At 34.7% G+C, this 13,249-nt stretch overlaps 1 protein-coding gene across 14 annotated transcripts in view; it reads left to right on the top strand.

The window, feature by feature from the left end:
• The first annotated feature begins 1,701 nt into the window (after window positions 1–1,701).
• adam15 (ADAM metallopeptidase domain 15) overlaps window positions 1,702–13,249 on the top strand; it is a 48,893-nt gene continuing 37,345 nt past the window's right edge. For all 14 annotated transcript variants that reach the window (XR_015511504.1, XM_087287163.1, XM_087287159.1 and 11 more), the window contains exons 1-2: window positions 1,702–2,233; window positions 5,915–6,009. Coding sequence is in view for 13 of the 14 variants with exons in the window: in XM_087287163.1 (XP_087143289.1) it covers window positions 2,056–2,233; window positions 5,915–6,009 (273 nt within the window). In the remaining variant the exon portion in view is untranslated. The remainder of the gene's footprint in view (window positions 2,234–5,914; window positions 6,010–13,249) is intronic.

Genomic DNA, 13,249 nt, shown 5'->3' with positions numbered 1-13,249 from the left:
TACCTATGTGTTTTAATTTACCTGGCTTATTCAGGTCTACATTTTGTAATTGTAAGTATACCAATTCCCCTCCTATGGCCTTTTGGGACATCAGGTTGTCTGAGGACCCTCAGTATTCTTCTAAGCAAACTTCTCAAAATGACTTTTAAATTAGTGGAAACAAACCTGGTTCTCATTGTCTTGAAAAGCTTACAGGTCGCCCACAGATACAGATGTACACAATCTTGTTGGTACCTTTCAATTTTATCCAGGCCAGGTTTATTAGTTTGTCTTTTTTAATGCATGTGTTGATCCACAATTCGAAAGCAATATCTAATTTTTATCCAGTCATTATTGATCAATCATTGCTTTTTCACTTTCAAGTTATTCCAGTGACTGTAGATTTCTTTCTTCAGTGGAGGGGTATCAACGGTTTTGTCCATGTTTGTATCTGTGGGCTACCTGTAAGCTTTTCAAGACAGTGGGAAACAGTTTTTTTTCCACTTAATCAAAAGTCATTTTGAAAAGTTTGCTTAGAAGATTACTGAGGCCTTCTAATAGACACTCTGACAGGAGGGTAATTGAATAGAAGGAAAGTGATGCCACTGATGTTTAAGTAGATACTTAAAAAATGTTTCTTAAATATGGCAGAATATATCAGAATATACAGTTATAGGCAGAATTATTAAATAGATTTTCTTTTTCTTTTTTAAATATTTCCCAAATTATGTTTAACAGAACAAGGAAATTTCCACAGTATGTCTGATAATATTTTTTTCTTCTGGAGAAAGTCTTATTTGTCTTATTTCGACTAGAATAAGAGCATTAAAAAACATTTAAGGTTAATATTATTGGCCCATTTAAGCTATTTTTTTTCGATTGTCTGCAGAACAAACCATCATTATACAATAACTTACCTAATTACCCTAACCTGCCTAGTTAACCTAATTAACCCAGTTAAGCCTTTAAATGTCATTTTAAGCTGTATAGAAGTATCTTGAAAATTATCTAGTAAATATTGTGTACCTATATTATATTATGTACTGTCATCATTTCAAAGATAAAATAAATTAGTTATTAGAAATGAGTTATTAAATCTATTATGTTTAGAAATGTGTTGAAAAAATCTCTCAGTTAAACTGAAATTGGGGGGAAATAAACAGGGCTAATAATTCCTGCAAGGGTGAATAAATGACAGAATTCAATTTTTGGGGTGAGTTACCCCTTTATTTTACAATTATGAGTTTACTAAAGTAAATTGTAAAAGACAAAAAGCACAATTTTCAGTTTTGTTTTTCTCAGTGGTGAATTTCATCTAAAACTTTTTTAGTAAATGGTCACTTTTACATAACCAAATTTTGTGCTTTGCATTTAAAGTTTGTATTGTGGAATTTTAGACATTTATAATTTCCATATAAAGATGGAACCAGCTGGAATATATTGCTATGCGATATACACCATGTATGTTTATATGTCATTTCAGATCTTTTCCAACCTTGTTTTGACTCCCTAGTACACCCCATCCCCTGCTTTAAGGGGTAAACAAATACTAGGCAACGCCCTCTAGTAGGACCCTTTTGTATTATAGCAGCTGCTGGTGAAACTATGCGTATAATCAGTCTTTCAGAGATGTAAATCCGCCCTGCCGGACAGCAAAGAGTTAAGGCGAAAGAGGAAATCCTATCTGGTTGGCCATACGGAGAAATGCGATTATACTGCCTCAGTTTAACGCGGGCGAGCGGACGGATTGCGCACAATAAGATCCGGCTCATAGAGAAAGCTTCAACGCGGTTAGCATCACAGACGAGTCTGCTGGTATCAAAACGAAACGAGCGCTACAGAAAAACCACTATTATTGCTGGGGCAGACCTGAGGTTTTGAGCAGGATGGACAGAGCCCACACTGGGCCGGGAGCGCTCTCTCAGGACGGACTGCAGTTGGGCGTCCAGCAGGTGAATGGTCAGGTGCGAGTTTACGTGTGACGGACCGCATTAACTTGATTAACGTTAGCCTGACTGTTTTTGAGAAGTGTTTCGATCAGAATTCATAAAGGCAAAATCAGTGCGTCACCGAACCATGAAGCAGCACCATCACCAGCTGTTCAGGTGTTTCTGGCGGACTCTCGTCACCATTCTTCTGTTTGAAGGCACACCTTTGATGATGTTCAGGGGGTCTCTCACTCTGACCCTACACAGAAATGACAGCAGCTTCACACCGCAGCCGGACGCGCGCATAACTCATTCCTCACACAACGGTACGGGACAGAACACTCCGCTTTGTTTTTGTTATGAAGCAACAGTTGCATTAAAATGACATAATTTTCAAAGTTCCAACTAAAACAATTGTTGGTTTACGTTTGACAAGAAAGAACAAATGTTCATTATTGACATCAGTGGTTCCATGAAGAACCTTTCACACACGTGGAGCCCTTCCATTGAGCAAAACCAGGGAGGAAAGAACTGTTCACTGAGAGGTTCTCTCAAGAACCTAAAATCTGTTGATTTGTGGCTTCACTTATGGTTAGGTTTAAATTAATCTGTGAGACGATCTGTCTAGTCATGTTTGTTGACAGTCCCATTTCAAATGCAGATTTGATGATTTTCAAACTGTCTATACTTTATTTAATATTCTCTACATATAGTTTAACATATGTCATTTTAAACAATACAGAAAAAAATACTATGCATTTTACATTTGTTCATTTAAATTAGGTTTAATTTATTTAAATTATATATGTTAAACACAAAAGAAAATATTTTTGAAGAATGCTAAGAAAACAATTGCTATTGACTTCCATGACATTTTTTTTGTTTGTTTGTTTGTTTTTACTATTGGCATCAGTTACTACTTGTTTCTGAAATTCTTTAAAATATCTTGTTTTTTTTATGGCATCACTTATTTTTAGGTTTGAATTAATTTGTGAGACAATCTTTCCAGTCATGTTTGATGACTTATTTCAAATGGAGATTTGATTTTTGTCATGCTGTCTATACTAGTTTAATTGTGTTTATACAATTGAAGTCAGAATTATTAGCCCCCCTTTGAATTTTCTTTTTTTCTTTTTTTAAATATTTCCCAAATGATGTTTAACAGAGCAAGGAAATTTCCACAGTATGTCTGATATTATTTCTTTCATCTGGGAGAAAGTCTTATTTGTTTTATTTCGGCTAGAATAAGAGCAGTTTTAAATTTTTAAAAAGCCATTATAAAGTCAGTATTATTAGTCCCTTTAAGCAATTTTTTTCAATAGTCAACAGAACAAACCATCATTATACAATAAGTTATGACTTTAAATGTCACTTTAAGCTGTATAGTCTAGTCAAATATTTACTGTCATCATGGCAAAGATAAAATAAATAATTATTAGAAATTAGTTATTACAACTATTATGTTGTAAAAATGTGTTGAAAAAATCTTCTCTCCTTTAAACAGAAATTGTGGAAAAATAAACAAGGCGGCTAATAATCATACTTCAACTGTATATAGTTTATCTATAAACGTATCTAAATTTAAATAATACAAATAAAATTAAGTACTCTATGCACTTTTCAATTGTTCATTTAAATTAGGTTTTATTTATTTAAATTATTTATTTATTTGGGTTAAAGCAATAATGCAATTACTATGAAAATAAAGTCATTCAGTGTAACAATTGTTTATATATTAAAAAGTCTCTTAAGGCATATTAACAGCAATAATGACACTTGATATTTAAGGACTGATACTGAGAGATTCTAGTATATACATAGAATATGCAAATTAGTCTGTATTATTAAATTAGTTTGAACGCCACAATGAAAATGACAGTGAAAGCAGATGCAGCACTCGTTTGCTTAGCTTGTCATTTCAATTTTGACATATTTGGCCCAAAAAATATTACTTCCAGCTAATATTACTTTCTACCAGCATTATCGAAATGGGTATTCTGGATGGAGAATCCCAGCAGTGCCTGCACTTTATTTTTTAAAAAGCTTGTGTCTTACTTGGGCAAAAGAGTTCAGCTATTTTAGCTAGTCTAAAGGCTCTTTAAGAAGGCAGATCAACGGTGTCATTTACCCACCTAATCACAGGCTCAATGTTTGTAAACTGCTGCTGGAGTATAATATAGAACGATTTATTCTGGAGCATAATGGCTCTTCGATCCGAGCTGCCGGAGACAGAAGCAAAAAAAAAAAAAAAAAACATACGCATCCAAAACAGTTGCTCATTTCATTCAGGATTTCCATTTTTGACTTCTTTCCAAGTTGAGAATCCCACAACGGTAATGTCACCCCTGAAAGTTTTGTCATTTTTGGCTGCTTGTTCTAGCTGTTTGTTTGATCCAGATTCATTAGCTTGTGCTTCTGGTGCAGTTTAGAAGCCCTACAAACAGTGCCATCCATGCACAGCTGTCAGTCACAGACCAAACAACAGCTGCCCTCACAACACAGCTAGTTTTTATAATGCGTATTGCTCATTCACAGCGTGTTCCTGTTAGGACATCTGTGTATGAGTATGCGTCTGAGTAAAACCACACTGATATTGTGAGATGAGCTTGCATTATTACAAATGAAGAAACACCAAAGGCAAATCTTTTGTAATTGATAGATTCATGATCTCGTAAGATAATACTGGATTGTTACAACACTGATATACAGATGGAAAAGAGTCTTACTGTTCCGAAAAAGAAAAGAAACTGAACTGGTCATGTTAATTTCATTGTACTTGACATACATGGAGGTTTTTGACTCTATAGCCAAACAAGAAACTATTGTTTTCCCTGTCTCCACTGCTTTTTAAAATAGGTTTATGGCTCATAGTTGACTTGTTTTAAAGTGATAGTCCAAATTGCGCATTTTGCAATAATTTACTCATTCTCCACTTGTTCAAAATTTGTTTGCTTGTCTTTTTTCTGTTGAACACAAAAGTAGATATTTTAAAGAATGCTGGGGGGAAACAAACAGTCAATGGCTGCTTTTCCCCCCTGCATTTTTCTGAATATCTTGTTTTGTGTTAAACAGACAAATGAAATTCATAAAAATTGAGCATCACTAAGAAATGATGAGGAATTAATACTTTTTGGGTGCAAAAATTAAAGAGGAAAAAAATTTAAAAGAAGCCCTCTTTGAGAGGGCTTGAACAAATGCCTGTTTGCATCAAAGGAAAAAGTAGGCGAAGGTCTTATTTTAATTCTAAATTGTGTCACAAATTGGCAATGCAAAAGAAACTCGTACAGCCCCTTTAAACAGACATTGCTTCATTTAAGTGCCATTCAGATATTTTGTTGCAAAAGATGTGAACACACTGACTATGCAGAGATTCAGTGGAGATCTAGAGATTCAGTTTGTGTTATAAAGCACTTGAAGGGATAGTTCACCTAAAAGATATCGCCATCATTTACTTACTTTTAGCTCTGTAAAAATATTATGGACTGAACTCAAAATTATAAGGCAACTTGCTGCAGAGATTTTTGAGTTGACTCAACTTTCAACCCAAGTACTGCACTTGACTCAATTTAAGTTGTCAACTCAAAAACACCCTGCAGCAAGTTGCCTTACAATTTTAAGTTGAGTCAACTTTGTTTCTTACAGTGAGGATATTTCAACCCTGTATACATTTATATTTGGAAGAATGTTGGTCATCAAACTCATTTATTCCCATAGTATTTATTTTTTCAGCTATGGCAGTACATGTGTGGTGAGATCGGTTAAGTTACTGACATTCTATCAAATATCTTCCCCTGTCTTTAGTGAAACAAATATGTATGTGTCTTTGGAACCTGCTGAGTGTGAGTAAATGATTTCAGAATTTACTTTTTGAGTGAACTTTCCTTTTTAAGATGCCAAAAGTGATTGAAAAGAGCCCTGTAAATGTACATATTTTGGTGACTCTTGATTGTACTGTTGCTTCATATTAGTAAGTTTAAAGAACTAAAGTTGTCTGTCTCTTTCAACAGTCACAAATCATAGAAGAGAACAGAAGCCTCTGGCAATGACAAGGCCGTTTGCTTTTGTTGATGGAGTTAGGAGAAGTCTGAGCGATGTTTTACAGGTATGTTTTTGTACTGTCAAATAACAACAAAACAAAGGAATACATTTTTACCCTCAAAAAGATGTATCAGAATTTACTCACCCTCATTGGTTTCCATGATTGTTTGTTTCTTTTTTCACTTAAACATAGAAGATATTTTAAAGTAAGTAGCCATTGATATTATATTTATTCTTACCATGTATGTCAAATACTACAGGCTTCCAAAAGTGTTTAAAATAACTAATTTTGTGTTAAGCAGAAGAAAAAAGGTAGACAGATTTGACATTTAGCAGTAAACAATCTTTTAATCTTAAAGGGCACCTATTTTACCTCTTTTACCAGATGTAAGATTAAGCCTTTTGGTGTCTGTAAAGTTTCAGCTCAAAATAACCATCAGATTATTTATTATTGCCTCCGGAATCTGCCCATTGGGCAACCCAGGCTCATTCTAAAAATGTAATCCCGTGGACGTTTCTGGAGACCGGGAAATACGTCCCGGGAGGTGCGTATTTTTGCAGTTTTTGTTTTCGCAAATCCATGAGAGGCTGCTGTGTGCACTTTTTCGCATTTCAAATGTTTTACACGAAGTGCCAATCTTGCGCTGTTCTTGCGTAAACCCATCAGAGGCTGCTGTCGACTGACCGTCTGTCTGTCTGACTGACTGATTGACTGGGCGACCGGCCAATCGACTGACCCATCCTCCTCCTTCCCTGAACCCAACCAATTTTACCGATTGACCCGCCCACTCACTTACTTCCCTAAACCCAACCAAAGCTTTACAAAAGTTGTCCGGAAAAAGAAAAGCCATCGTCTGAATTTTACCACGTTTTCGGATTTTACCATATTCTCTTTTTATCATTATTTTTTAGGGGTTTTTCACCTTTTATCATGATAGGATTGTAAAGATTTCAGACAGGAAAGCATTGGAAGCAGAGAGAGGGGAAGGATCGGCAAAGGACCTTGAGCCGGTAATCAAACTTGGGTCATTGTCGTAGTCAACTCCTCTCTGCATCTCAAGTCCGCGCACTCAAGATGCACACGACAAGCTAATTGGACAAACTGGTTGCGGCGGGAAAGCCCTTCACACGGAGGTAAGCGGTCAGCCGGTAAGCGCGAAAAGGAACCGCGTCATACCGCCCCATAGCATTCTCTAAAAAAATTAAATGCAGCCATACCTCCGGCTATGTAATAAACGGTCTCCAGAAATGTCCACGGAACTACGTTTTCAGAATGAGCCTGTGTAGCATTTAGGTGTCTGAGTACATTGTAGCTGTTTTTGTAGCCTGTATCTTTAAATGCAAATGAGCCGCTCCTACCCGCCTACTGTTCCCACTTGCGTGTTTTCTTCTCTTGTGTTACATCAGATTAAAGTCAGTCAGTGATAGAGACAGACACGGATAAAGCTGAAATAAGGTCACTAGTCAAAAATACCAAGCAAGGTTATTCGATGTATTTGTGGTGGAATTTGAAAAGCCTTTCTGAAATGATGAGTCTCACACAAATGCCGTTTGCAGTACACACACATATTAGCGTTTACTGACACCATGTGGCCGTGGTGATTACAACGGTTAAGAATTAAATAGAGATTTCACTGTCATTATTACAAAGATGGTCTGTTTTAAAAACATTTTAAACTTATACAGCTTATTAAAAACACAGAGAGTTGGATCAAATATTTTATCTCAGTTTATTTGAAAAAAAAAGTTCTGTTAACATGTGTAAACATTAGAGCTGCACAATTAATCGAAAAAAAAAATCGCGATCTTGATTCGAACCCCTAGACAATCTTAATCCAGAATTTTTACAATTCTATCAATTACATTTTCAAGTTCAGGAGGGAAGCAAAGGCGGCCGCACAAGTCTTTTATTGTTTCACACACGTAGCTCAGCTACAAGGACACCGCCGAATGATGTTAAAAGAGTCACATACTGTATTTATAAGGTATAATTCACCTAATAATGCTATTTTTTAATGCCAACCTGCATACCTGAGTAACAGGTAATAAAGTTGTAAATAATATTTAGTTTGTGGCACAGAGTGAACGTTTGAGAGCCGAGCGCGAAGTATAAACAGCACTTAGCAGTGAAAATGAAACCGAAAGCGTGCACATCATTTAAATAATCATATCGCATTTTAGAGTTATGACTGCGACAAGCATTTGATAAGTTTTTTCTTTCTTTTTTCTTTTTTATATTGTTGATTTTACCAGTGAACTGTCTAAAAATGTTGTCAATGACAATTTGCAAGCATATATCTCAAACATAATTCAACATCAGAGTTATTATAAGTAGAATAGAATTATTTATAGAAACCAGTATACCTACACATAATATTAATATTGTTGTTTTACCACGTTTGAGAAAAAAACAATAATCTTATTTTAAGCTTTGTTTTACATCTACAAAATCTTGAGAAAATTGTGATCTTTATTTTAAGCAAAAAAATCGCGATTCTCATTTTAGCCAGAATCCTGCAGCTCTAGTATACATGTAATTATAGAAACATTGCACCTGTCAATCCACTCGGTGGGCAGGAAAAACCACACTCAGAATCACTGAGATTTGGGTCCTAGTAAAAAAAAAAGAAACTTGTTGGGTTTATATCACTCCAATATGACAGTGGACACACTATAGAGAAAGTTCTGTCCAAATAGCTTATAGAAGTTGATTTTCATCATAGGCGCCTTTTAAGATGCGATGTTTAATCGAGTAAGACACATAATTTATGCTTATGTGGATGGAATTCATTACTCATAATGGAAACTAGTTATAGAAAGTGTGTGTGTGCGCGCGTGTGCGGACTGAGGAATGGGGGAATTTGGCAGGACATGACTTCAGAGCTGCTCTCAGCTGCACAGGAAGTGTCCGTCCCCTTAATGTTGCCTCTAGTTCCCCTGCTCTCAGATCATGCTTTATGTCAGGAAGTTTCCAGCCGAATATGTCAACACACCTACATTCTTCCTCCAGGATGGGACAGATACGGACACAATCCCACCTCCCTCTCTTAACCTTTAATTACTCATTCACTGTCTCATTCATTCTTTCATGCCATAATCTCTTTTTTTTACCACTGACATTGTGAAATGGTCTCTGGGTTACAAGCTGATTCATTTATTTTGTCACACACTGTAAAGCAGCCCCTCTGTTGCCTGGCTGAATCACAGAAACCGAGGCAAACATGGGCTGTTTTTAGCATGTTTTGCCGTGGAAAGGAAAGGCGGGTGATGATTTGTGTGTGTGTGTGTGTGTGTGTGTGTGTGTGTGTGTGTGTGTGTGTGTGTGTGTGTGTGTGTGTGTGTGTGTGTGTGTGTGTTTGTTTTTGTGTGTGTCAATGAATACAGTGTGTTGATTATAATCAGTGTCCTCAAACCATCCACCACCCACAAACTAGATCAAAATAAAACAGCAATTAGATAAAGTGTTCATTTCAAGCTAACTACTGAAAATTGTCTTTATTGCTTAGAGGCGTACTTCATCTAAAAAAAAAAAATACAATTTTATTATAAATTACAGACACTCGATTGGTTCTAAACTTTCATGAGTTCGCTTTTTCTGTTGAACACATAACATGATATTCTGAAGAATGTTGGTGAAAGGCAGACATCGACATCCTTAATAGAATGGAAGTCAGTGGCTGTTTTTTCCCCCCCAACATTCTTCAGGAGACCTTCACTGTAAAAAGCGATTAGTTCCTTTACTTATAAGTGAATAAATTTATTGTCTTAAATGCGACAAGCTGACTTTAGTTTAAAAAAAGTGAGTAAACCCGTAACTAACCCGTTAAATTGTAACTTGAAACTGTTATGTTGATTTGATTTTTTTAATTACACACATAGTTTTTTTTTAGTTTTAGGGCAACTGGCTTGCTTACTTTTTAAGTGAAGTCAACTATTCTTACAGTCTTCCTTTGTGTTCAGCAGTAGAAAGAAACTCTTGTTTGGAACAAGTGGCAGATGAGTAAACTGGCAGAATTTTCTTTTTTTGTTGTTTTGTTTTTTTTATGATTATTTTTTAGAGGTTTTCACCTTTAGCAAAGCATTAAATGCAAAGAGAGGGGAAGGATCGACAAAGGACCTTGAACTGGGAATCGAACTCGGGTCACCGTGAGCACTTCTGTACTATTTGTCGGTGCGCAGTACCACTAGGCTCTGACAGACTTTTTGATTTTGAGTAAACTATAAAAATAAGCTGTATTCATTCACCTACCAAATAATTTGCTGGAGTACCCATCAGCCTCATGAAAGTACACCCCAGCTATGTGTACACTCCACCAGCCCTTCACCCGGAGTACACATCCCATCATGTATTGTGCTAATCAACCATTTACAGCTGAAATCAATCAAGTTTGTGCAAACATCCACATCAGTGTTATCAGACACTTTTTTTTGATTAGCTGATTTCTCATTGCTTTAATTGTCATTTTATTTCATTAATATAAGGAAAGCAAGGAGCACTTATTTATATTTTCTTCCAAATGTGATGAAAATTTTCCATATTAGCAAACATTATGGCTTTAATGTTTGCTAATACGGAAAACATTGGAAAATACTTATGTGCTTCAAATTTCGTTTTACCTTCAAATGAAGAATGCTTACATCTTTGCTGTGAGATTCAATATTGAAATCATTTCAGAAATCTTCAGGAATCAAAGTGAACTATCACAATAAATGTTTTTAAAGTAAAACTTAAAGTTTTTTTTTCTATTGTCTTATATTAATTCACAAAGTTGTTATTATAATGTAATATGTTTTATCTAATATTAATACGTTACTCTTATGGCAGTAAACAAACAAAAACATTTTTATTGCAGAGATGTGTTTATTTCACAACTGCTCTTAGACATTTAAGACATCTTAAATAAATTCCCTAATGAAAACTAAAAACAATTACACAATTTCCTATAGTTATAACATCAATATATCCCTTTACATATCTTCCATTGACACAAAAAAACATTTACAGAAGTAAGTGTGAGTGGACATAAGACTTATAAAAAGGCATAGAGCAGAAATGCATTAGGTTGAATAGGAGAAATACTCAATTAATTTGGACCAAAAGCAAACAAATATACAAATATACATTTTTGAATATTTCATGTAATTTCTTTCATAATAAATATACTTTCAACAATGTTAAACTTGTCTTTAAAAAAAAATGTGTGTGTGTGTGTGTTTGTGTGTGTGTGTGTGTGTGTGTGTGTGTGTGTCTATATATATATATATATATATATATATATATATATATATATATATATATATATATATATATATATATATATATATATATATATATATATATATATATATATATATATATATATATATATATTGAAAATAAAAAGTTTATACAACTAGAGCAGGGGTGCCCTATCTTTTTCTTATGAAGGGCTAAGAACCAAACTTGATCGAGGCTAGTTGGCCCAAGGTAAATATTTGCCATGTGTAATTTCCTAATTTATTCATGTTTAACAATGAATGGAAACCATTACTTTATATTAACTAATACAGTATTTTTTACATGTTATAATGAGCTTATTACAGTAAAAAAACACCTGAATTATAACAGAATTACACTAGTTTTTGCCTTGATTTGCTCACCAATGTCTTCAACATAGTCCTCTATGCATTTTTCTTTGCAATTTACATTTTTAAATAAAATAAAGTTCATTTACAACATTTAATTGAAACATTTCATTTCAGTTTGCTCTAAATAAAAAAAATAAAAAGCAATAAGACAAACAAAAAAAGGTTATGTCAAATTAGAATTGACGATCTCTGTGTTAAAGGCATTAGCCCCAAACCTCTCCATCATTCTCATTCTCCTTTCAGATCGGATGGTGGGCCAAATCTAAGATTACAATGGACCAACTTTGGCCCATGGGTCCTACTTTGGGCTTTTCTGAACTAGAGTTTTGTTGTTTTGACATATTAAATATGTGGATAAGATGTAACTACATTTGATTTTTTGTTTATGTTTTATTGGCCCAACCAGGCCATTACAGAAAATCCTTAATGTTTAGCCCCATATAAGCCTAAAATTTCATCCATAACGGTCTTAAAAGGGTCTTAAAGAAGTCTTTAATCTGACTTGATGAAACCTGCAGAAACCCTGCCTTTCCCAATCCCATCCCCCTCTCTCTCCCTCTTCTTTTATTGTAGATATATTTGCTGTCCTATCATAATAAAGGCTGCCAAAATTAAAACAAACAAACTGAAATCTTTAAGAAATTAATATTAATAACAGTAAAATGTAAACCCAATTGAGCAGTTAAGTCAGAGGCAAACCATGAGTTCTTGTTCAAACCTCCACCCATTCCCCCTTTCCTCACACTCTTTTATTTTTTTTCTGCTTCACCCTCTGCTAGCCTCAGTAAAAGTACCGCACCCAGCATTCATCTACTGCTGAGCTCATTGAGCTGCTTACAGCATGTGCTCAGGGACATTACCTCACACTGAACCAGAGAAGGGCAGAAAGAGAGAGAGAGAGAGAGAGAGAGAGAGAGCTGAATAGATGGGGAAAGAGGAGAAGAATTAGGCTGAGGTAGAGAAAGAAAGAGAGAGGGGAATCAGAAATGAGTGTTCAGCAATGTAGCGGTTGATGAAGTGGTTCAACAGAAAATGTGCTCGCCCTCATGTCGATCCAAACCTGTATGACTTTATTTCCTCTGGAGAACACAATAGGCTCATTTAATGCTGTTAATCCTCATGTGAACTGAGAGGTTCAGGCTTTAAAACGAACACAATGAAACCATTAAAAAGAATTAGAAACCTTATTAAAAAGTGGCATTTTACAGGATTTTTCTGAAGTTATTTAGAGAACCACCAGATCAATGAGTGGATCATTAAGATTATTATTGCGTAATCGTTCATTTTAAAATGTTTGAATTGAGTAAAAAACAAAACATAGTCACACTTTAAAGTAAGCTTTGATTAGTTAATGTATTTACTAGCATGAACAGTAGTTGTACAGCATTTATTAATCATATTTTAACATTTATTAATGCATTAATAAAATCCACATCCATATTTGTAAACATTAGTTAATGCAATGTCACAAACTAACAAGGAACAACTTTATTTCCATCAACTAATGTTAACAACAATGAATAAATTCTGTAATTAATGTATTGTTCATTATTTGTTCATGTTAGTAAATACATTAACTAATACACCGTCGTACCCAAAACACATATTCATTCATTAATTTTCCATTCTTTGATTTATTAGTGGTTGCCAAAGCGAAATGAACCAACAATTACTCT

Source organism: Danio rerio, chromosome 16 (assembly GCF_052040795.2).
Source record: "Danio rerio strain M-AB ecotype USA chromosome 16, GRCz13ab, whole genome shotgun sequence".
NCBI lineage: Eukaryota > Metazoa > Chordata > Actinopteri > Cypriniformes > Danionidae > Danio > Danio rerio.
The sequence above is the reverse complement of the archived record's forward strand: the minus strand, read 5'-3'. Positions and strand labels throughout refer to the sequence as shown.